At 36.5% G+C, this 25,250-nt stretch overlaps 1 protein-coding gene across 2 annotated transcripts in view; it reads right to left on the reverse strand.

The window, feature by feature from the left end:
- LOC115218654 (cubilin) overlaps positions 1 to 25,250 on the reverse strand; it is a 397,234-nt gene that overhangs the window by 182,562 nt on the left and 189,422 nt on the right. For both annotated transcript variants that reach the window (XM_036508531.1, XM_029788578.2), the window contains 3 exons: positions 7,136 to 7,229; positions 3,136 to 3,260; positions 1,830 to 1,982 (listed from right to left, as the gene is read on the reverse strand). In XM_036508531.1, coding sequence (XP_036364424.1) covers positions 1,830 to 1,982; positions 3,136 to 3,260; positions 7,136 to 7,229 — 372 coding nt within the window. The remainder of the gene's footprint in view (positions 1 to 1,829; positions 1,983 to 3,135; positions 3,261 to 7,135; positions 7,230 to 25,250) is intronic.

A 25,250-nucleotide genomic window follows, 5' to 3' on the forward strand; every position in this document is an offset into this window, starting at 1 on the left:
ATGAACATCCGTATTCAGTACACTAAACACGGCGTGAACGAAGCAGTGTTATTGCTAGTTGCACCGGGAATACAATTAACTTTATCTAACAATAGATTCCAAATTCTGTACTCATATTCAGGCATGTAATATAATTTGCAAATGTATTCATGACAAGGGCCATTTCGCTGAAACTGTACTATTATAGATTGTAATTTTCATTCTCGAACATGTAAATACTTCACATCACTTTGTTCAGTCTTTGCATTAGATACGAGAGGATTGGAACGAGGTCATGCTTAATTGATAGTAATTAGAGCCTAAATGCCGCTTGATATTTATCTTTCGAGTTTACTTTACAAAAGTGTAGAGAACAGGAGCGATAATTAGTGAAGATAAGACTATACGAAATATAATAATTCTTAAATATGTTATTGTAAGACGCTCGCACAAAATACATTTTACTCATGTTTCTAGTTCTGTAAATCGAAACGAAGAAAAAACCAGTCTACAAAAAATAAAAAAGATGTTTTATTCAATGGTAATGTAGATTTAGATAAATGATCACAGGGATTACTTCTTGAGTTCCATCCTAGTGTAAGGGCCGATTAGAAAGTAACTTTGGACGATATTCTATCTACTCTGATTTTAAATCCCATCATAACCTGAGTAGGTGGTGCGCTTAGCAACAATTTAAGAAACACTCAGCTGTTTTTTTCATTTTATCAACAAATTCTCAACTGAAGAGATTATTGGCTCTTCCTGTGCTTATGTATTTATTGTCCGATGGCAATATTCCTGAAAATGTAGCCAACCAACCATTCTTTCTATTGGAAATTATGTCTTCGCAACTGAAATCGTATAATCTGTTGGTAAAAGTTATGTTCGGCCTATAACTGCATCTTCATTCGGGTGCAGCAGAAATTCATTGTCTTCAAAACAAGGGACAGAAGCTTTTTAATCATTTTGTATATTATCTATCTATCTATCTATCTATCTATCTATCTATCTATCTATCTATCTGTCTGTCTGTCTGTCTGTCTGTCTCCTCTCTCTATCCACACACACATGTATGTGTGCGTGTGTGGGTGTCTATACATATGTGTATATGTGTGTTCTACAAGTGTTCCTCGAAATCAGTGACATGTGGGTTATATGATGGTTTACTTCTGGTTTTAAATTTGTGCTTCATATCTTCTATTATTCAGATTAAGTAACCCTCTGACAACCCTTTTCAAAATGGTAAGCCTTCAGTCGCATTCTTCGTATAAACGCATTGGTTTTTGTCAGTTAGAGTCTTTAAGAACTCCTTTTTTTATGTGAAAGTGGGATATCCTTGAGAGAAACGTCACTTTTTCCCCCATTTGAGTAATTTGTCCCAAGTCAACAATAAGGCAATTATATTTAAACATCAGAATAAAGATTTACTAATAAGAAATTATCAAGCCCGGCAAAATACATCTCTTAAGATCTCTGCTAATACAAATATACCAGGTTAAAATTGTTTTTTTGACTGGTATAGAGTTCCAGGTAATCCTAAGGTGAGATTTCTGTGGAAGAGCGTAGGCTCGAAACGTTAAAGACTTTTTCACTTCCGAGCGTTAAACTAATACATCTGTTTGTTGTCTACACCACCTGTCTTCGTCTTTTGTTTTTTGTAAATTCTCCCCATATATATATATATATATATATATATATATATATATTATATATATATATATATATATTATATATATCATGCAAGTGCGTGCATATGTGTGTGTGTGAATCTCGAATGGCTGTTTGTGGAAAATTATCTGAAAGAGATGATTCAGTACAATCAGGTAATATAATAAGAAATTGCTGCCTACCTTTTTGTTCCGAAATAAATTTAGCTTTAAATCCACGAAAATGTGCTTTATCATTTGTAATGAATGTTATATACATTTTTCTGCCTGTGCTGATAAATTCGGGGGTGTCACTTCCGCACCACGACCCTAGTTTGGGGCTACGTGGAGTGCCACCTACAAGAAAGTAAGAAATAACAAATTAGCTTATTTATTTTGCTATCGATCAAGAAGCGAATTGTTAAATTTGTGAACCCGACCATATCAGTCTGGCCATCAGACTTCCAAGATTTCGGTCTTGTTTGGCTGCTCTTGTTCGCTGATACAATCACGGATAAGATATCGAACGGGCGGTGACGTATTTAGTTAAAAGGCTTTCTTACAGGTTAAGATCGCAGACTTAAAATCATCGCAGCTAATTTTGTTGAGGTAAAAATATCACAGGTAATTTTATTGCGACGTGGTTACAACGCGACATGATAACAGAGTGAGGCAATACATCTTTGGTGAGATCAGTTCCAGGATTTCTCTCGACAGAATAAATATATCACGAAACAATGAAGTTATTTTTTATTTTCCCGAGAGTAAATGCTTTTCATATCATTGCTAATGAAAAATAAATTCGCAAGCAAAACTTATGGCTGTCAAATTTTCTCAATATTAGCAAGAAAAAAAAAAGTAAAAGATACTTTAAGAAATGAAATGGTAAAAATTGTTGATAGAATATAACATTTCAAATTTTAGAAGGAAAAATGCATTCTTAAATAATTTAGAATGTTACCATTTTGACATTCAGTGACGACGAGTTAAATTTTTGCTGTTCCGTCTTCTGTCGTTTTTGATATCTTCATCTGTCGCTGGACGTCTTTCGTTTTGTTCGTTGTTCTTTCAGAAAAAAATTGAAAAAAACTTCCTAATCGCTGGATGAATTTCTATCTTCATGTTTTGTGTGTGTGTTGTATGTGTGTTTTTGCGCTTGAGTCAATGTACACACCCACACACACACAGATACACACATACACAGTTGTATAACAGTCTTTCTGTTTGTCTCTTATCATTTCACAATTGGTGTCTGCTTGTTTATGAATCCGTAACTTAGCAGCGAAAAGGGTAGAACAGCAGCATCAGAGAGTAAACAGGTAGACACACATGATTGATTAACTTCGTCGCATGTCCAATGGCTGGAACATGTAAAACATACAAACAAACAAACACACACACACACACATACAGAGAGAGAGAGAGAGAGAGAGAGAGAGAGAGAGAGAGAGGAGAGAGAGAGAGAGAGGAAGACATGAATAGATATGAAGTGTGCCGAGCAATCCCTTACCGTCGTATACATGAACAACATCCTTAGAACAGTCAGTAGAATTCTCCATTTCTGTATCAAGCACCTTTAGTTTAACAATTTCCAGAGCATCATCTGTTGTGATTAACCAGTTACAGGATAAACTACTGCAAAAGATCACAGAAATAACAAAACGATCATATCGTTATCTTTTTAGAGAGAGTGATACAATATATATATATATTATTTTATTATTTATTTATTTATTATTTTTTTTTACGACCAGGCTATCAGATGTTGCTACACATCGCTGGTCACAATGCGCTTCGCATTGTTTTAGCCTTCAAATGACGCCACCCCGCTGGCTAAGTGAGCAGGCCAACAGAAGAAAGAGTGAGAGAAAGTTGTGGCGAAAGAGTACAGCTGGGATCGCCCCCCCCTGCCGAAGCCTCGTGGAGCTTTTAGGTGTTTTCGCTCAATAAACACTCACAACGCCCGGTCTGAGAATCGAAACCGCGAGTCCGCTTCCCTAACCACTGGGCCATTGTGCCTCCATATATATATATATATATATATACATATATATATATATACATATATTTATATATAACAATATTTATATATATATATATATATAATATATATATATATATATATATATATGAGAGGTATTGATATTCAGAAGACCGAAGATGGCAGATAAGGCTATGTAAGTGGTACCGGAGGACCGTAGTTAGACTCTCGGTTCGATAATAATACGTGTAAGGAATCTAATGCGGGTTGTGTCTGAGTATGTATGTATATGTTAAATGAAATGAGACACAAGGCTGTGTGGAATTTATAGGTCATTTATAAAGAGAAAGGTAGCCTTACAGCTGTTTCTGGGATATTAGGGATATCCCTTCATCAAAGACGATATGACAGAGTTTACTAGAGGGAAACAATAGAGTTCAATATGAGGAGTTATGAGGAAGTATAAAGGAAAATAAGAGAATAAAAAAGAAAATAAAAGTAAAAATAGAAGATGTTAGAGTTGCAGTTGCATTATCCAAGGAAAGTGGTGTGTAGAAATGGTAGAAAGTCTTCATGTCCATGGTATGTAGATTCCAATAGGAGTTCATATTTTGTTATTACGAGTAGATAGTATCCGACGCACTGCATAAGGTTATCGGTGGTGTTCCTTCTTCTGTGAACACACTTCATGTATCAGGCCGCCGAATAAAACGTAAGCAACGTTTTGAAGCATGAAATTCATCACAATGTATTTCATCAATGCGGAAATGTTATTCACCAAAGTAAGTGTCATTAAAATCAACATATTTTTGCCAATGAGATACAAGTTTCTTTATTCCGGTAAAATAAAAATCTGGAGTTCTGGAGCTGATGGACTCTTTGAACGCACTTTCAGCATCGGTTTAACTTTTGAACTCCGTCTCTTTCAGGAAACCATCAAGGTTCTTGAAAAAGTGGTAGTCGGTAGGGGAAAGGTCTGGGGAATAAGCTGGGTGGGGAAGAACTTCGTAACGAAGATCTCTCAACTTCTGGAGCGTCATTAGTGAAACGTGTGGTCGACCATCGTTATGAAGAATGATTGCCCCTCTTCTGTTGACCAGTCTGGAGCGGAGGAGTCGCAGTTTTTCGTTCATTTTGGAAATTTCATGGCAATCTGTTTCTGCAGTAATGGTTTTTCCGACGTTTAAGAAATTATAGTGGATGAGTCCAGCAGTACACCACCAAATAGTCACCATAACCTTGCTTTTGAAGAGCTCGGGTTTAGGGACGGTTTTCGGTGCTTCATTTTGCTCTAACCATTGCGAAAAACGTTTTTATTTATTGTACAGAATCCACTTTTCATCGCAAGTTACAATACGGTCGAGCAATGTATTGGTCTGGTTACGGAGAAGCGACGAGCAAATTTCATATCTGCGCATTTTCTGATTTTCATTAAAATCGTTTGGTACCCATTTGTCGAGCTTTTTTGATTTCCCGATCACATGCAAATGGTCGCAGTCAGTTTTCTGGCTAACTTGAAGTTCTATTGCCAGTTCTCGAGTGGTTTTACGTGGATCTTTCTCCATGACGGTCTTTAATTTACTGTCATCGATAACAGACTGGCGGCGTCTATTTTGCTCACGATCTTCAAGGCTCAGGTCTCCACTGCGAAATCGTTAAAACCATTTTCGAGATGACCACTCACTGGTCATTTCCTCACCAAAAGTTTCGTTGATATCGCGAGCAGTTTCAGCTGCTTGACATCGTTTTTTGAAGTTGAATAGCAAAATTGCTCGAATATCGTGCTTTGACAGTTCCATTTCAGATGATTGTCACAACGATTTGTTTATTGCCCACAGGATGGGGGGGACTAAACATAGAGGGACGATATAAAAATGGACAAAAACACAAAAGTGAGGCGGGAAAATAAACGAATGAGAACGATAGTATAAAAAAATGAATGGTTGAAATGGAGGTCACTCGGACCCCACAATCCAAGTGACTTCATTGAAACGTTTTTTAAAAACAATCATTTAATCATCTCTTAATACGTCCATCTTTTAAAGGTACGTAATAGCTTACCGTTGACTTCAAGTCCCCTAGTATCTATTTCCTTTTGAGAGATGCCTACATTTGTCCCTCAAGCCTCTCTTAATCTTTGCCAGTTCTTTCTGTCCATGGATTTACATGAGACGGCACTGCCTCACACCCTTCGTCCATATTGTTTATTTCCTCGCACAATTCCTTTATTGATTTATTGTAGAAAACAATGCAGCTTTTTGCACAGGATGGCGGTTCAGTGCACTTGTGTGTTTGTTGTTATAGTCTCAGTGTCTGGTGGGGTAGGGTGACGGTTGGTGTCTGCAGAACACGTCTTCCAAGGTAAGTAGGCAGAAGTATTACCTCGTCCGTTTTCAGGGAGGCTTCAGAATGTTGCCTGGCCTTCTCCTCGGATGCAAATCGCATCTCAACAGTAGCGTATTTTCTCCCTCTGGCAAGGTCGGTGACATCCTGCCAGATGGGTCTCAGAGCCTTCTCTACATGTAGATTTGTCACTATTTCCAATTTCCTTGCCTCCCGACTATACGTTCTGTATATTACTGTCTTTCTTTGTGTGTCCCTTGCAACTTCACTACCTCGTACCCCTCCCTTCGCAGGATTTCTTTATACTTTTTACGGCTGCCTTCTTAAAACAAATTTCTTCATCTTTTTCCTCAGTCGCAGCTGCAAAATTAATTTTTTTTCGACCTTCATCTTTTCAATCTTCTGGTCTGCAATTTCCAAACCTTTCAGAAATTCCTCCTCAGACGTTGTTACGTCTGAATAATTCAAATCTTCATACATTATGAAAAAAAAACAACAACAAATAATGCACATCCCCTTTCAAACAAGGGGGACAACGTTAACAAAACTGCCGTAAGGCAGCAAAAACAAGTGTCTCAAGACACAACAATCAATAACCAATACAATTCCAATTTAACAATCCCTCACCAATCTTTCGAACGACGCACAAACAAAAGTCACGACCAAATCGGTCGTCAGAGATGATTGTAACAACGGTGACAAAACAAAATCATTGCTAATTTTTTGGTGCATTTGGGCAAGTCTATGTCTGTATTACCAGACAATTACAAAAATGTTTAAAAGAATTAAAATCTCTGCAAAAATCCTGAACAAATTCTTCATGGTTCAAAACGTTGCTTAGTTTTTATTCAACCTGAGAGTAAACATTTCGTGAATAGCGAAATAGTGAGAGTACTTTGAGTCAAGAAACTTTTCAGTATATGATAGGAGGGGACACAGCAAAGTAGTAATTCCGTCGTACAAGACTTAGTCTGGATGGTATCCGTGTTCTTAATGTTTCCTAGATTTTTAAGAAGATTGTAATCACCAGGCAGCCATTTGTCAGTCGTTGCTCGCAAAAATACAATGGAAATGCCACTCTGTTGTGTATTGTGTGTGCGCGAGTGTGCTTGCATGCAGGAGTGTGTGCATGTGTGGAGTATATATATCAGATAAGACAGAAAACAATTAAGCTAGAATTACTTACTCAAGGTAATTGTCTGGATAATAAGGAGAAGTAATTGTTTGCCAGCTGTAAGGATGAGACGTATATGACGTCGTGGCTGTACAGATTTTGCTACCTGCAAACACAAAACAAATATTACCATTATAAATACATCATTAATAGAGAGTTAAAAATAATTAGTGTCATAGTAATTCACATCAAGGACAGTGGAGACAACTTCGAATTTAAATATATCAAATCCATAGCGAGGAGAAAAACATTACATCTATGATTAATTCGGCAGGGAAAATAACCCCCGATTATGGATTTATTAAGATTAGCAATAAGAACTAGAAGTCATTTAAAAAATATCGAGGTTTCCCATCCTTGACTTTATGATCCTAAGTCACTCATTCAAGTGACAGACTTTTTTCTCTCATTCGTACGTGTGTATTTCTAATTCATTTACATTTATTTCATCGCTACATTGAATACCTCAGTTCTCGCTTTGCTGTTAATTCATCGTACAGCAGGCGTCCCTGGGCAATATTGGCCACCATCACCACCACCACCAGTAATTGTATTCCATTCTCAGATGACAACCAAAGTGATTCGCTGTATACAGATGATCTACGTTTTTAAATTTAGCAGCTCAGGCTACTTGACATCTGCTTGGGGATCTTTAAATATCACAAAGTTATGTTGTGCAAAGTAAATACAAATCCGTCAGGTTCTTACAAATGTAATAACATGGCGATCTGGAAACTCTCGATGAACCGAAAATTAGTCCAATTCGCAGACGAATCTTCCTCAAGAGGTGCTTAAAAGCTAAAGCAGCAAGCAAAGACAATAATGTCAATACAAACTAGATCTGATATTTGAAGTTATTAAAGAAGTATTTTGATGTTCAAAGAAAATGATTCGAAGGAAATTTGACTGACCATTCTTGTTAGTCGAGCGCCCGCATGGCGGCTCCATCGTTATGTAATTCCTGAAGAATGTAAAGAAGTATACAACAACAGAGTCAAATTACCCTGAAATCGTTTGGTGCTCACCTCATAACGAATAAGAAATATTTAACCAACACGAATAAATATATAAAAAAAAAATACAAAAAACACAGAAGAAACAGAACTCATCACCAAAAACGGTTTTATCTTTTGGGATTAGGATGAAATAATAATGTTTACCAGAACTGTTCGTACTATAACATGTTCTGCTCTCAGAACTTTGCCGACATTTATTCAAATGTAATTGTCTCCCATAAAGCTGCTTTACAAAATGACAGTAGCAAAGTTTGCAATATTGTTATTGATCTCCACTTAGCTATCTCGCAAAAGACTCACTGTAACAATTCTTACAAATGTAGAGAGATGTTCAGTTTTTACAGAGAACATTGCATTGATACCTGTTATTCCCATGTCTTCACGAAGTGTTCACTCACTCTTCTCATTTAATTCCTCGCCAAATATTTTGTTTTGTTACGTTTCAGGTGTATCTGTTCATTTGTTTCGTCCCTCTCTCTATTTTCTACTTTATGACTTGCTTCTCATAACATTTCTTATTTAAAATATTGTTTACCTACCAACACGTGTGCTTCTTAGCAAACATAACAGACGAATTCTGTTGTGTCTGGGGAGAGTCATTTTCTTTTTGTGCCTTATAATATAAAACACTCACTGGTAAAATTTCCACTTTTTTTCTTATTTTTATTCTCCTAAAATTTTCGTTGCGTCTTGCAACCTTTTCAATAGTTTTGACTCTCTCTATAAGGCACAAAAAGAAAATGACTCTCCCCAGATTCAACAGAATATGCTTCAACACACGAAATTATATAAAGAATCTTGCTAACCAAATCCAAAAACGAAATATAACAGACGAAAACTTTTCTTTAAACATTGCAACTTCCCATAAAACCCTCTTTGGCAAATTTCAGATCGAATATGTCCCTTCTTTTTCCCTATCCGGCTGCTTTGGTCCATCAATAATTTTTCTTCAGCATAAGTAAGCAAATGTTAATAGTTGACATAGCATTGATCTGTTCATGACACTACACAATTTTCTTTCCTAACTATAAATTTGTGATGATTATTTTCTGCCGAATCTATTGAGTGTATTTAATAGCTTTTGCTAGCCTCAATAGTATCACTCTTCTTGTGTTTCCAAAACAACCCACACCGTTCCCCCTTTACCTGTATATATTGCATACTAATTAATCATATCCTTTTATAACGGTGTGATAGTAATCTGTAATGGTGTGGAGTTGACAGTAAGAAGCTTGGTTTTATCAAACTCACCGAGGTTAAAACATTCCATGTTCATAAAAGATATGACAAATTTATTATGGAAATCTCTTTTGCTCTCTCTCTCTCTCTTTCTCTCTCTCTCATCCTCTCTCTCTCTCTCTCTTTCTTTCTCTCATTCCCCACTCTCTTTTAAACCCAATGATTTAAACAGGATCGATTAAGCGAGGTATAAAATACAGCTGCATCAAGAAACGACAGACAAAAACAATAAAAACAAAACACTACAGCAGCAGCAGCAGCAGGGGGAAATGACAACACAAACAACAACAACAACAACGATGATAGAAACACATGCAAACCACAAATAACATTATCTTATTAAACGGAATATTATTTTCTCTACGTTGTCAAATACGATTATTTTCTAGAAAATGATGAATTGAAAGTAATTGAAACTAAAAGATAAAAGATGGCTGGGTGGGTGGGGTGGGGGTAATCATTGAAGACAAGAGAGAAAAAAAGGAAGAGAGCAAGAGTGAAAGAGAATTCGAATGAGTTGTTGACAGAGATATATAGGAGTTGTAATAGAGCGAGTGATGCGGATAACATGCTGTTTTGAACTAAACAGCTGCTAGCAGTTAAGATATTGATCTGCCATTGTTAGCACCTATTTCTGGTCGGTTAACTCGAAACTAAGACCAGAGAAGGCGCTCCGAGGGGATTTATTTCAGTGACGTTGAAACGTTAAAAGATGAGATCACTAAGTTTTATAGCTTATCTAATCCATCGTTAAATCTGTAGAATTTCTTCAGCTAAACCCAATTCTCGGCTATACGAAATATAAGTTAACTGTTTATAGTTAATTTTCTTTAACACAACTCTGTCAATGCTAAGTTGTTCCTATATTTCATTCCTCTCTCTCTCTCTGTTTTCTATCTTTTTGTTTATTCCCGCTCTCACTGTATCTCGATATTACCCTCCTTAACTCCGTCCGTCACTCTTTCTACTTCAGGTTCTCTTTTTCTATTTTCGATTCTGTTATAAAATCACCCAGTCAAATACTTGTGTTGAAATTAAACGAACCATTAAGTGCACCAAACTGAACTAACAGCTTAATGTATGACTTTCGTTGCAAAATAGCCATTTTATTCTTCTTTCTCATTTCTTAATCTTCAAAATTCCACCCCGCTTTCTTCCTTCGTTAAAGTTCCTTACTCTACCTTTTCCCTCCAGTTTTCATGTCACAAAATGTAATTTGCGAACATTAAACTCGAAATATCTAACTCTCCGTCCTTCTTATCAAAATTGCTCCCTTTAGGGAATCCTATATAACATTACTTGTGATTTCGCAATAAAAGTTTAGATGAAAAACAAAAGTAAGAAAAAACAAAAAAAAACTAATTTCATTATCCTTACTTCTCCGAATACAAAACATTTCAGCATCAAAAAATATTATTTGAACCAATGATGATGAACATCATTTTGATGAGGAGCATCGTCACGATCAGTACGAGGATTGCTACCAACCAGCCGCCATCATAGACAACAGCAATTTACACGTAAGTAACATTACAGCGACAACAATTCCTTATAGAAATGGTATCATGCAAGAACCAACATATTTTATTGCCAGCTTTGAAATAAATTCGCAAATTCTTTCTGCTTTCATCAATTTTACTTGCTTTCACTTTTATTAGACGAACAAATGAATCAGCTATCCAGTTTCGATTCATAGCTGTAACCATTTCATTCACTCCATTTATATACGAAGAAATAATTCAAATATTGTAACCATAACAAAGCTATAGGTAATTACATCTCATAATAAACCAAATACCTGATACACGTACAATTCCAGTTTGAAACCTTCTCAGGTTACTTATAAGTATCGACAAGTATCATGCTCTTAGATAAGGCGGACAAAAAAAAAAAAAAACCCCAACGCCGGAAATGTCCCAAATTAAAAGGAAATGTAGTCGTAAAAACACCGAATCGGAATCGAAAAATGAGAGTAACGAAGGTTAAATCGTATTTGATAGAAACGTTTGCTCGACATGGCGAGATGTAAACAACAGTAGCAGCTGCAACAGCAAGCAATGTCACATAAGATAATGTAATCTTAGATAAACAATGTCCAGAAGATAAAAGGGTCGTGCTGACAAGAACACCTTTGACCAAATGTATATTGATCGGGTCTGAACTGTTTTATCAGTTAGGACGGAGCAGTGGATAACGAAGACCAGCATTCACTATATTAGGACCCCTCCACCAAACAGTAAGATAAAATAATCACAGTTGAATTATTTATTATGTATCATGACAATCCTAATAAATGTAAAAGAACTAAAAGAGTATAAGCCATATGTGGCTAAAGCGATTTGTGAACAAGTATTAAATGATAGCATATCAATATTGTCCCAGAATTTTCAGTAATTGCACAAGACGTTTGAAAGATAATAAGGAAGCGGTCTGCATAGAAATGGCAAACGGAGGGATTACGCTCACTGTTTTGCTCAGTTCATTCTATCTTTCTGTCTCTCATGTCACAGAAAGACAGAATTAACTAAACAGAACAGGCGGCGAAACGTGGAATGGAGAGTCGCAGGGGAGGTTACAGGATGTGTGACGAAAGACTTTTAGATAAAGGACACTGAAATAAAAATAATAATAAAGCTGAAGTGGCGACCAAGTATATAGACCGGGTAGTTAATTGGCAAAAGTATGACCGTCCCGAAATATAATAACAATACCTGTTTCAACACACGATTTCACATCCTGAATCTTACAAATCAAATACGTAAACGTAAAAGCAGACGACTGGCTGCGAATAATCATAGACTACATTACTGGACATTAGTAACGGTTCACTTCGTTGGTTGAGGCAAGTCATGTAATTATAATCGTTCTTGATGTGAAGCATCGCACGGTACTAAAGAGGAGATAGCTACTCTGAAACGCATGCATTCATCGATCTGGGTAGAGGGCGCTCCGAACTGAATTGGTGTGTTCATATCTTTTTGTCTACAGCGAGAATTTTTCTCCATGTCAAAAGGCTTTCTTAGGGGTTCGAATGTGTCTCAAGTATATTGGAACTGGTAACAAGTTTATGTTAGAACACCTAGAATGCCAGCGAAACACTTATCGAAAATTAAGTTTCGTTAAAAAGGTGAACTATACTTTGCCATTTCCTCTTTATTCTAGCAGTTCTTTGATGTTATTTTCCTCGCCGGCAATTTCAACAGGGCCAAGAAGAAGAACTATTCGTCGTTGCTAGAAATTGGAAATAATCTCGATTATCGGTTTTGGGACGCTACGTGCTACTTCCGGAAATGAAGTTTGCCAGACTTACAAGAAATAAGAAGCACCTAGCGATATTTGAAGTGATGTCTGTGTTATAAGAAATATCAAACAGACCACTTGCTGTCTTTTAACTTGCCCTGCGGGATGGACGGCGGATTTTCCATGTGAACCGATTTCTCTATAATGATACTCCTGACTACGATTTCATTTAAGTGGATGATACTCTATCGAATATCTCCAAATTATGTTTGGCTAAATTTATTAGAAGTTAATATGGACACACACACAGACTCACACACATACACACATATATAAATCTTTTTTTTTATCTATATAGATAGATATACACACAAAGAAGTAAGTAGAAGAATCGAATGATGCTTTAAAATGTTAGATTTACGAGCGTCAAGCTTAGTGTCCGAGAATGTTCGATAAGAATTCAGAAATGAATAGTTTGATCGAAATCAAACAATTAGATAATGAAATAAATGGTGAAATGATATAACCATGAAGTAGAAGAATAACAGGAACAGCTTTTAGAGACTGAGGGGTGTATATATATATATATATATATATGTATACACACACACACATGACATGGGTAATTCTTATATTAGAGAAATATAACCTAAGAGAAAGAATCTCTGCAAACAAAGACAAATTAAAGAATGAAGGTAAATAAATAAATCAATTGGGAAGACAAGACAGAAAGAGAGGAAGAAAGAAAGAGGAGGAGATGGAAGGAAAGGGAGAAGCGAAGAAAGGGCAGAAAGTGATTGAATATCTTTGCGTGATTTCCAATAGAAAATTGGATTAACGGTTCTCAAAGAATTGGCAACTAGAAAGAAATGATGCTTTCGTCATTGTTCTTTAATTATTTTCATATTTCGTTTCATATACAATAGACAATAATAATAATAATAATAACAGCAACAACACGTAGAACAATAATAGTTACAACAATATCAAGCTCAGCAAAAACACCCACCAACGCTTACAAAACGCATCTAACACGAAGCAACAAGACAAACGTAGAAGGAGCATGAACAGCCGAAGCCTAACGACATGAACAACAATAGCAGGATCAACAACAAATAAAACGTCAATAGGAACAACAGCCACATGAACAACACGAATAAAAATAACAGCCATCACTTCAACAATAACAATAAGACGGGCAACAATAACAACAGCAACAGCTACAATACTAAATAACAACAACAACATTTTGGAACAATATTGACAACGAAACCTCTGGCAACGCCTGCGACATTAACAACGACAACAACATCAAGCAGAAAAATCCACATCGATACGAAAGGAACACTATGAATACCAACAAGAAAAACATTAACTGCAGCAACAACAAGAACAAGCTTTACAAGAGAAATCCGTGTTGGTAACAAGCAAATATTAACATGTACAACCAACGAAACAAACATTGCATAGAATTAATTTACGGCAATAAAGGATTGCAAAGAAAAATCGCTGTAATTTGAACCAAGTTTCTTGTCATTTCTGTTTGATAGTTTTTCATATTGTTTTAATTTTGACGCTGAAGATCTCAAAAGTGACGGAGGGTGATGGTGGGAGGAGGGTAGTGAGGAGGGTGGCGATGATGTTGATGATGTTGATGGCGATAGTGTAGATTGAAAAATACAAAAACAAAAGACAAAGCAAACAAAAACCCGAAATAACCATAAAACCTAAAGGAGAGAACTAAGAGGAGGAGGAGGAGAAAACTGGAATTCGTTTGTCGGATTGCAGATGATGGAATGATTTGACAAGGATTTCACTGACACATTTCACACACACATACACACATACATACACACATACATACACACATACATACATACATACACACATACATACATACATACATATATATATACATACATATATATATATATATATACATATATATATAATACATATATATATATATATACATACATATATATATATATATATACATACATATATATATATATATATATATATATATATATATATATATGTATGTATGTATGTATATATATATATATATATATATACATATATATATATATATATATATATATATACATACATACATATATATATATATATATATATATATATATATATATATATATATATATATATAGTGGAGATGCAATGATCCAGTGGTTAGGGCAGCGGACACGCGGTCGAGGGATCGTGGTTTCGGTTCCCAGACCGGGCGTTGTGAGTATGTTTATTGAGCGAAAACACCTAAAGCTCCATGAGGCTCTAGCAGGGGGTGGTGGCAAACCCTGCTGTACTCTTTCTCTCACTCTTTTTTCCTGTTCTTGTTGTACCTGTATTTCAAAAGGGCCAGTCTTGTCACACACTGTGTCACGCTGAATCTCGTTAAGGGTACACGTGTCTGTGGAGTGCTTAACTGTTTGCACGTTAATTTCACGAGCAGGCTGTTCCGTTGGTCGGATCAACTGGAACCCTCGTCATCGTAACCGACGGAGTGCCACTACTACTACTACTAGAACTACTACTACTAGAACTACTACTACTACTACTACTACTACACACACACACATATATATATGTATATACATATATATATGTATATACAATATATATGTATATACAATATATATATGTATATACATATATATATATGTCTATGTGTATATTGTGTATATATAGGTGTGTGTGTGTATGTATGCATGTACGACAGAGTGTTCCATCGATTGATGATGCGTAGTGTTCGAGAAACGCTCTTTTAAATCGAGGATATCGTACAACCCATTTACCATTTGCCGGTTCTAGACTCTCACATATTCTTACCATTCCGTCTCTTATCCACTGTACGTTATTCTATATAGTCTGATCTCCCCACGAGACAAAAGTATTATCTACACCCTTCTACGTCCTCCATCCGTATCTTGTTACCTGTCTTTCTTATATTTGAGTGAATGGGATCTGCGCTCTGGAAAACCTCATCGTCCTTCCTTGTTCTTCTGTCATAAAGCTCCCTTCTCTTCATTCTGATGAATAAACTACCTTGAGAATAGTCTTTTCACTCAGATTATTGTTCACTTTGACAACAAATATAAAGCGTTCCCTGGGCAACGCACAACGTTTAGGCGGTAATATTTGCTAGAAGAGATGTTGGCGTTCCTTTTCAGATTTATTTTTTATTCGGACTGTCTCTGGTCGAGATAAACTACCTTACTTCTCACCTCATCCCAGATAATCTCCACTTGCAGATCTCGACCAAACCAGACACTGAACCCTCTAACTGTTCCTCCTGTCCAGCGCCCTACGACGCTGTTGGTGACATGATCCTCCCCGTCCAGGCTCTCTGCTACAAGACCCTTCGTTGATATTCGCTTCTGTCACCTTACAACCGTGCCAACCACCACGATGCTCTTTTGTCAAGCAATATGACGGTAACTAACTCCGCGTAAACCGACACGGATTTATCGCATCCTAGTTTACGCGCGATGATCCTCGATATCTCTAATTTCTGCAACAGGGGCTCAACTCTCAGTACATATCGAAAAGAGGTGACAGCCTTAACGAACAGAGCGCATGGCACTAAATCGTTCCGAAAGTTGGTCATTCACCGAAACTACAGTGCCGCACATTGTAGCGATCGAAATGCAGTAGCGAGGATGGAAACCTGCTTTTATGAGGACAGCAACCGTGTATTGATGGTCGACGTACTGAGAGAGCTTTTGACTGATCTAAATGCCTCAAGACCCATCGATTCCAGGATTCTCGTCCATCCTCATTATTTATTTCTTTATTGCCCACAGAGGGCTAAACATAGAGGGAACAAACAAGGACAGACAAACGGATTAAGTCGATTGTATCGACCCCAGTGCGTAACTGGTACTTAATTTATCGACTCCGAAAGGATGAAAGGCAAAGTCGACCTCGGCAGAATTTGAACTCAGAACGTAACGGCAGACGAAATACCGCTAAGCATTTCGCCCGGCGAGCTAACGTTTCTGCCAGCTCGCCGCCTTTTTCATCCTCATTATTATGCATCACTTGAAGTGGAAGTTGTCGTGAACCGGATATGTTGTACATTTGTTTAAATAATTAAAAACCGCCAGCCACATGGCATGCACGAGTTTTATGTGAACTTGTCCGTTTTTTTAAAAATATTTATATATATATTGCAATTAAAATAAACGAACACACAATTGGTTCCATCACCAGAGTATCACCGTTGATGTTGTCGCCGCTTCTCGTATGTTCTGCAGTTGTTTCTGCCTCCTCTACGGCGAGAAAGAAAGTCGTAGTTTTCGGGTATTTGGTCCTTGTGCCTATAACTGCGCTAAGCAAATTACAAAACTTGACAAACGGGTTTTTTTCAGGTTATATACATAATGTTCTGGGTAGAGTGTTCTTTTGATAAATGGAATAATCCAAACGAATATTAAGTGTAACGCAGACAGGCAGGCGGAGAGGAAGAGATGAAGAAATTAGCTTCCCTGGTTTGGTAATGGAAGGTTATTATTATTTGTCATCGTTGCAATATATAGGCGTATATATTTATATACTTATAGACACATATCTCTACGGAATATTCATCATCAATGAACATTTATTTGGATATGTAACAGCAAGGGATTACATGTCGCACGTGCCTAGCTTTATATGTTTATAACAAACTATGCTATAAGCATATTAGAAGACCCCAATAAATAAGTGTAACGAGATATATATTAATCTAACTTCTTTTTAACAAACCCAATTTGCAATTCCTTAAGAGAAAGTTTCTAACGCCGGCGAAATACTGAACCAGTATTATGTATAAATGCTCTATATAAGCTGTAAAATGGAACACCACCAGCACCACCACCATATATAAAAAGAATCGTTATTATACATAATAAAAACTTTAACTAACCAAAGTGTGATCTGAATATGGTATATCTGCAATATGAATCTCAAACAAATTTACTTTGAATACATACCTAAGAAAACAAGAAGAAACAATAAATTTCACTATCAAACCAGGAAAACTATCTCCACTATCCCTCCTCTCTACACATGCCAAGCAAACACATAGTTGCCCTCCTCTCCTTCACCAACACTCCTTCCGTAATAACCATTTCTCCTGACTGCCTACACGACATCTAATTCTGATTCACATTACTCCACATATCTCCATTGACTGCCAAAAATATTGTGTTTACAGTCCAAGAAACCAAAGTAAACAAAGTCTGGTGACTGCCAGAGAAAAGTTGGAAGACGCAGTCAACACTTACCCTTTAAAAATTAATGAATTCGTACCCGGGGAAACGGTACTGAGTGATCCTTTAATTTGATGTTAAATTGCTTTTCATATAACTTCACACAAACACACACATAAACATTGTGTGTGTGTGTGTGCGTGTATGCATGCATGTGTGTGTATATGTATATATATATAGACACATATATTACCGATATATATACACACACATATTAGCTATATATATATATACATACATACATAGACTGATATATATGTGTATATGCATGTGTGTGTACGTGCTTGTGTGCTTCTGTATATGACTGCCTGTGTATTGGTATGTAATATTAGTTTGGTATCAGTGGAATCAGTCATTACGATTCATAATATACTTCTGTAATTATACTAAATACATTTATAGATTGTTTATTTCATTCAGCAATGTAGATTTTTCATATTTTTCATATCATTTTCTAAGACACAGCATTAACTTAAAGGGGAAAAAAATCCTCGAACAAATATAATTATAAATACATCCTGCATTAATGTCAGCAGAATGGTTGAACCCCACTCACCGTCACTCGTTCATTAATATCTATCTATATATATATGACAGCGGAGATAATTGTGTATGTGTGTGTGCATGCACACATGCAATCTCAGACACAGATATACTCGCGCATACAAACACATACATACACGAACAAAAATACTCATACATACATACATACATACGTATATATATATATATATATAAATATAAACATGGACGTATGTAATAGATAAGTAATTTACATATATGAATATGGATATATGTATATGTATGTGTGTGTGTGTGTGTGTGTGTGTGTGTGATAGACGCACAGTGATACACATCAGCATAAATGCAAATAATTGCGACATTTTTTCTTTTATAGATGGAAGTTACAGGGGAGTAAAAACAAAACAAAAAGCACTTATAACTTTACGGTGATTGGTGAAATTCTGTGAATTATTACCAAGACAAATGCATAATGTTCTGTATAAACACATAACAGAATAGAAAAATACCTATATGAAACAGACCAAAATATACTTAATGCATTTCTGATCAACACAAATTGCCCTTGGGTCGTCTCTGGAATGTTTTAAGAGTGCCATTCCAAATGCATGAGGAAACAAACATAGAATGTATTGTTGTAATCTTCTGTTGGAATCTAAAAGTGTTTCGGAAAAATAACTAATGACTCTTAATGGTGAACAAAATCTTGCGTACGTGAATGTTCAGATACAAAAGGGAAGTCGCTGAAATTTCTCGTACCATCTTATAAAACATAACGAAAGGCACATCGCATAATGAATAATGGGGGCCTGGATGTGATAACAAAAGGGCGGTAATGTGACGTCTTGCACATGCGTCTGTTGATAGACAAATCCATCCAACCATCCATCCATCCAGCCAGCCATCCAGCCAGCCATCCATCCAGCCATAAATAAAATGTAGTGGTATGCTAACATTGCCTCATTTCATTGCTATAATATACGATATATCATATTTACAGATTCGGTGGCCAACATTGTTTTAGAACTACTGTAAACCTTGCATCTACCCATGATCTTCCTAATTTGCCCTGGCGCATAATATTAAGGAATTTGTTGGGGGATAGTCAAGTTAGGCACATACTGGCAGATAACAGTTCCAAAACGAGTCGAAATATGAACACAACTATTTCCTCCTCTTCAGTTTGCGACTGTTTTGAGTAGACGATATGTGAACATTTACCATAAAAAAGTGTTGACTAACAAATCTATGGACATATTTTCTGGCGTATTCCAAAGTAATACGTACACTTATAAGTGACTCTTACCGAACACCTTACGAGTTCTCCAGGAATGCAACAAAATTAGTCCTTTAACAGTGATTCACCTATTGAATAAATTTATATTCCTCTATCTTAGATTATTGACTCCCTAACTTTGTTGTTCCTTGTGTTTCCAACTGAATCGCAACGCCAGCCGCACACAGATGCACCCCCCTGCACACGCGCATACATGCAAACCAGCAAATGATTTGCATTTTGATTGTGATAATGGAACTCTATGAGCCAAAGAGCTGTAGCTGTGGGTGTTTTACCCATGGCAGCTCTGAGGAAGCTAAGCATATCTGAAGTGGAGGCTTATACTGAATGAGACAGAGAATGTTCACCAAGATTAGCAGCTGTTGGCTATGTTTGCTTAGAAGGAGTGACACTTTCCTTGACGTAAAAGGAACTGAGGAGTTCTGGTCTGTGACCACACTGGAGTTCTTCTAGATCAAACCGAAAGAGAAGAAAAAGAGCTCAGAATTTATTTACCTGCCTATCATCTTGCGAAGAGGATGTTCAACTGAGCAAACAAAACACAGACGAAAAGAAATGCACAATGTATATGTAATAAAAGCTATGCTCTCTCTCTCTAAACGAAACACAATCAAAAGAGCGTCACCAAAAGGATACCCACAGCAAACAAAGACAAATCCAGAAACAACCAAGAGGTTGGCGGCACTGAGTATTGATGATTTTGTCTGGGATGCGCCATCCAAATGATATGTCTCTGACGACGTTCAACTCACGTGATACATCATAGAAAGAACCTGGCATGAGTTAAGGCCCTGATCAGTTTAGTTGTATATAAAGTTTTGTTAGGTTCAATCATTAATAGTTAGCGGTTGTCCTAAAAGGCAGCTGATCTTCAGAGTTTGTTTTCAGATTCTGAAACTCTGCGATATACGGCAACATATTCTCAGCAGTGAGAAGAAATGGCCACCTGTTGGAATCGCACAGCATACAATATCGTGATGTTGTTGATTGACGATATTGTGCCTACCGGGGGTTTGCACTGTTTGTCAAGAAACAACAAGGATCTCGGACAGACAGTACTTTAGGCAATATGCGTACAGTTCCAAGTAATACTGACTTTGCATTACATCTAGAGTGTAGGGTATTTCTAGAGCTTTTATGAGTTTTTTTCAGATTGGGTGGTATTGAACTCAATGCTCCGATGACATATCTTCATCATCATCATCATTATTATTATTATTATTATTATTATTGTTGTTGTTGTTGCTATTATTATCATCAACGTTTTTTGCAATATTTTTTCTAATTCGAGAGAAATTTTTAGGAAGAAAACTTTATCAAAATCGAATGAATGATTAAATTTCGATTTTCAGTTTTATGTAAAGAATGAATCTAACCAATAATTGCATACTCAAACAAGCAGCGACGAACAAAAAACAAAAACAAAAAAACAAACAAAGCAACACATTAAGCAACATTAGTGACAACAATATCACCAGCAATTACAATCAGACTATTGTTAGCAACCCAAGACCGACAAATAAAATCTTGCATGGTTGAACAAATCTCTTTAACGCTTTATGTTTGATCGTGTGGCCACATCTAATCGTTTATTATTAGAAAAAGATTAATAAAATAAATAGGGCAACAAGAATTCAATGCGCAGCTAGGCTAATTAGTAAACTCAACAAAAATATATTAGGAGGACGGAATAAGCAAGGAAACGGCCGAGTAGATAGGATGACTCTTTTGTAACTGACAACTGACCTATACTTCTAAGAACCGTAAGTTGTTACAGCTTGTATTCAATTGTTATTATGCTTAGATATTTGCAATATTTTTTCCGTGGGGTTCGGTGTCTTTTCTATCTTCTGTGGAACATCTCATGTCAAATAAAAGAAAAAAGTAAATCCAAAACTGAGGCTGTAATAAAAATAATTGTTTATGTCGACACAAGACCTGAAAGTTGGTAGAGGAGACTAATCAATGCCATCGACCTCGGGACCTGACTGGGTTTTATTTTACAAACCCTAGAAGGTTGAAAGAGAAAGTGACCCAGGGGTATTTGAACTCAGAGCCCAGGGTACTGAAACGATTACTGTAAAGTATTCTGTCTGGTAGTCTAAGAAGCAATAATCATAAAAATAATCATTGTTTCTAATTTAGGCAGAAACCGTAGAGACTGAGTTCAGTATTTAATTGCTGCTTTCTTTCCATGGACCCTGGAAGAAGGAAAGGCAAAGATGACCGCCACGCAATTCGAACTCAACGTCGTGTGGCGGTACAGTATTGCTTTGTAAAAGCTTTACAATTCTGCTAAATCACCACCTGTCATAATTGCATTTAGGCATAATCGCGATTTAGACACAAAACCCGTAATTTAAGGGGATGGGGGTTAACCGAAACCATTGAATTTTAGTGACTGATTGGTACTTTATTTCATCGACTCCGCAACGATGAAAGGCAGAGTCGATCTCGGCGGATGCAAGACAATTATTATTAATCCAACATATTTTAAATACTTTACTATTGTTAAACCAGAAGGAATTCATTATATATATATTTCAGAAATATGATAACGGTGCGCGTAGTATATATAGTTTCTCTGGGTGAAACATGAAAAATATCGTGAGTAAAACAACAGATGAAAAAAAAAATGATAAAAGATGTATTTTGTTAACTTTTTCTAACAATTGGAATCTTCTAGACTGGAAATGTAAAAACATGATTCCCACGATGGAAATGAAAGAGAAGGGGAGAGAGAGAGAGAGAGAGAGAGAGAGAGAGAGAGAGAGAGAGAGAGAGAGAGAGAGAGAGAGAAAGAGAGAGAAAAAAGGAGTGAGAGTGGGAACCGAAAAAGTATCATTTTGGGTCTATAATTTAGATATTTTGAAGCCTTTAATTATTTAGGTACGGTAATTATCCAGACAAACAAAACAGTTTGAAATCTCGTACCTAAGAGGATAAATCCTACGTGACAACGAAATAATTGGGCCGCACTGTACACGCACCACACACAGATGAACATTCATACATCATAGACAAACAAACTTATACGGTGTCAGTTTTGGAGAATTAATTATTCCTAAGATCGCCTCGCCTCCTAATCTGGAGTTGCTATCATTTGCCATCAAGCGATTTGTCTACTTTCACTGGAAGCACAGATAATTTTAATAAATTACGAATTTGTTTTAAGTTAAGTTAATTTTTTGGCTCAAAAAGCAAAAGCGAGGCCATGTAGGGGGACATGGAGTTATGTACAGGGAGGGTGTTCATGCAAAGAGTTCAGGCCATTTCTGGTCAAGAGAGACTTTGAACCGAGCGGTCGTCAGCATCTTCACCATCTCGTCCGGCAGCTTATTCCACGGATCCGCAACCCGGACGGAGAAAGCTCCTCTCCTACGATTGAGATGAAATCGTCGCAGGTAGAGCCTTTCGGAGTGACCCCGCAGCCGATGCTCTGGAGCAGGAGTGAAGAACAGCTCTTTCAAGAGGTTACACTTTCCGCTTATTATGTTGTGAGCAAGAATGAGATCACCACGGCGTCGTCGTTTTTCTAGAGAATAAAGGTGGAGCGTCTTCAGCCTTTCTTCATAAGACAAATGTATGTCATATTCTTATTTCTTTTTGTGGCTCAAATACAGACCTCGAGCCATTTAAAGAAATTATTTGCCCTAAATCATTTTTTCTTTCACTAACGTTAATTACCAACACAATAAATGTGTTCTATTCTATGCTTGAGTCTCTCTTCTGCTGAAGATAAGGTGGGACAATTCCCCTGCTGATGACGGCTACTTGTAAAGACACATTTTTCCACAGCTGTTCTATTGTTTTCAGGCAATCAAATGTGGCACTGAACAATTCTTATTTCCACTCCTCATTTGCAGTTGGTACGGATAACAAACCAAGTAATTGTTCTACCCTCTCTGCAAGGGGAGATGATTTCAATAAACCAAGAATTTATCTTGTGTTATTTAGCACTGCCTTCTACGTCTACGTTGTTGAAATATTACACTGACAACACAGTTATTTCCCTTTGCTCATTTTGCATCAAACACTCAAATGTGTGTGTGTGTGTTTGTGTGTGTGTGTGGTGTGTGTGGTGTGTGTGTGTGTGTGTGTGTGGTTAAATATAGTAAAAAAAAATGAAAATTGTAAATTAAGACAAAGCTGAATGAATGTCACGAAAAACAAGTAAATAGTTGATATGAATAAAATAAATGTTTGCTATAAAGAAGTGAGAGTTGTGATCCATGGCTGGAAAGACAGAAAAATCCGAGAAAAGAAGAAAAGAAAAAAGAACAAGAGGAGATGCGAGTTTAGTATGATTTAACCCAGCTTCTATCTCCTCACTTTTTCTTTTCTTCTCTACCTTCCATGTCTAATACGGATTCGCCATTCTTCTTTCTTCATCAAAAACTAATTCATTCACGGGTTTATCTTAAATTTCTTTCCTGTTATACACTTTCACCCACATTTTAAAAAATTTCTTTAATTTTTCTCTTTCTCCTTTTTAAAGACTTTCCTCCCTCGCTGCATTTATTCTACCTATCATTATACCTATCATTATACCTATTATTACACCTATTATTACACCTATTATACACATTTCCAATAGTAAAATCGATTTAGGTTGTTCATGTTTTATTTCAGTTTCAACTCGTTTTTCAATATTTATGACGCTTAGTCAGGGGAAAATTGCGTTCATCCTACAAATTTGATAAATTTGAAAAATAATAATCTCTTGTCCAATCAGATTTAAATGTTTATTTGATGAGTAACTAAATAAATTATCACTGCATCATTTCTGAATAAATATAAAAACGTTATATTTCTTAAAAAATAAAATGAAAAAAAAGAGATACGTGTTTTACATGAAACTTGAAATGACAGTTTATGATTTTTTTTCAACCTTTTTTTTCTATGGTGTTCGAATGCTATGTTGCCTTCAACTTATATGCTGGCATGTGTACACACACACACACACACACACACAATCGTACGCGCGTGCATTTCTATCCTGAATTGGTGACTCTCCCCGATAAGCAATGGTCCTTCCAGGAAGAAAAGAGATGTTGAGCTCGCTTTTGAGGTTCGAAAGACAGATATAACGACGCCGGAGAAGTGTGTCAAATTCCATCACCTTAGTCCGGAAATTAACAAGGTTTTTACTCGACATAGGAATCCCATATTGATCGGATAAACCGAGTTTGTGCCTTCAATCATTTCAGTCTATCCTGTTGCAGAGTGTGCTTTTACCATAACTATATATGCCTTTATTTGGTTGACATCTATCCTACAGATGGCGCCATTGATTGTTTAGAACCACACTTATTGCACCCGTTTTCTGCGACTTTGAGATTTCGGTTTCAGCTATGACTTCTCTGAAAGGATTTCTGTTTAGGATTTCCTAAGAATTGTACATATTTTGAAAATTTCTGATTAGGTGTGGCCAAAAAATTATGTAAATGTTGTTATTTGCAAATATTGAAAGAAGTTCTTTTCTTTTGTGGGAAGGTTTATGGATCTGGTTGATGTGCAGTTCACATGTGGTAAGTGTC

This window comes from Octopus sinensis, linkage group LG13, assembly GCF_006345805.1.
Source record: "Octopus sinensis linkage group LG13, ASM634580v1, whole genome shotgun sequence".
In the NCBI taxonomy this organism is placed as follows: Eukaryota; Metazoa; Mollusca; class Cephalopoda; order Octopoda; family Octopodidae; genus Octopus; species Octopus sinensis.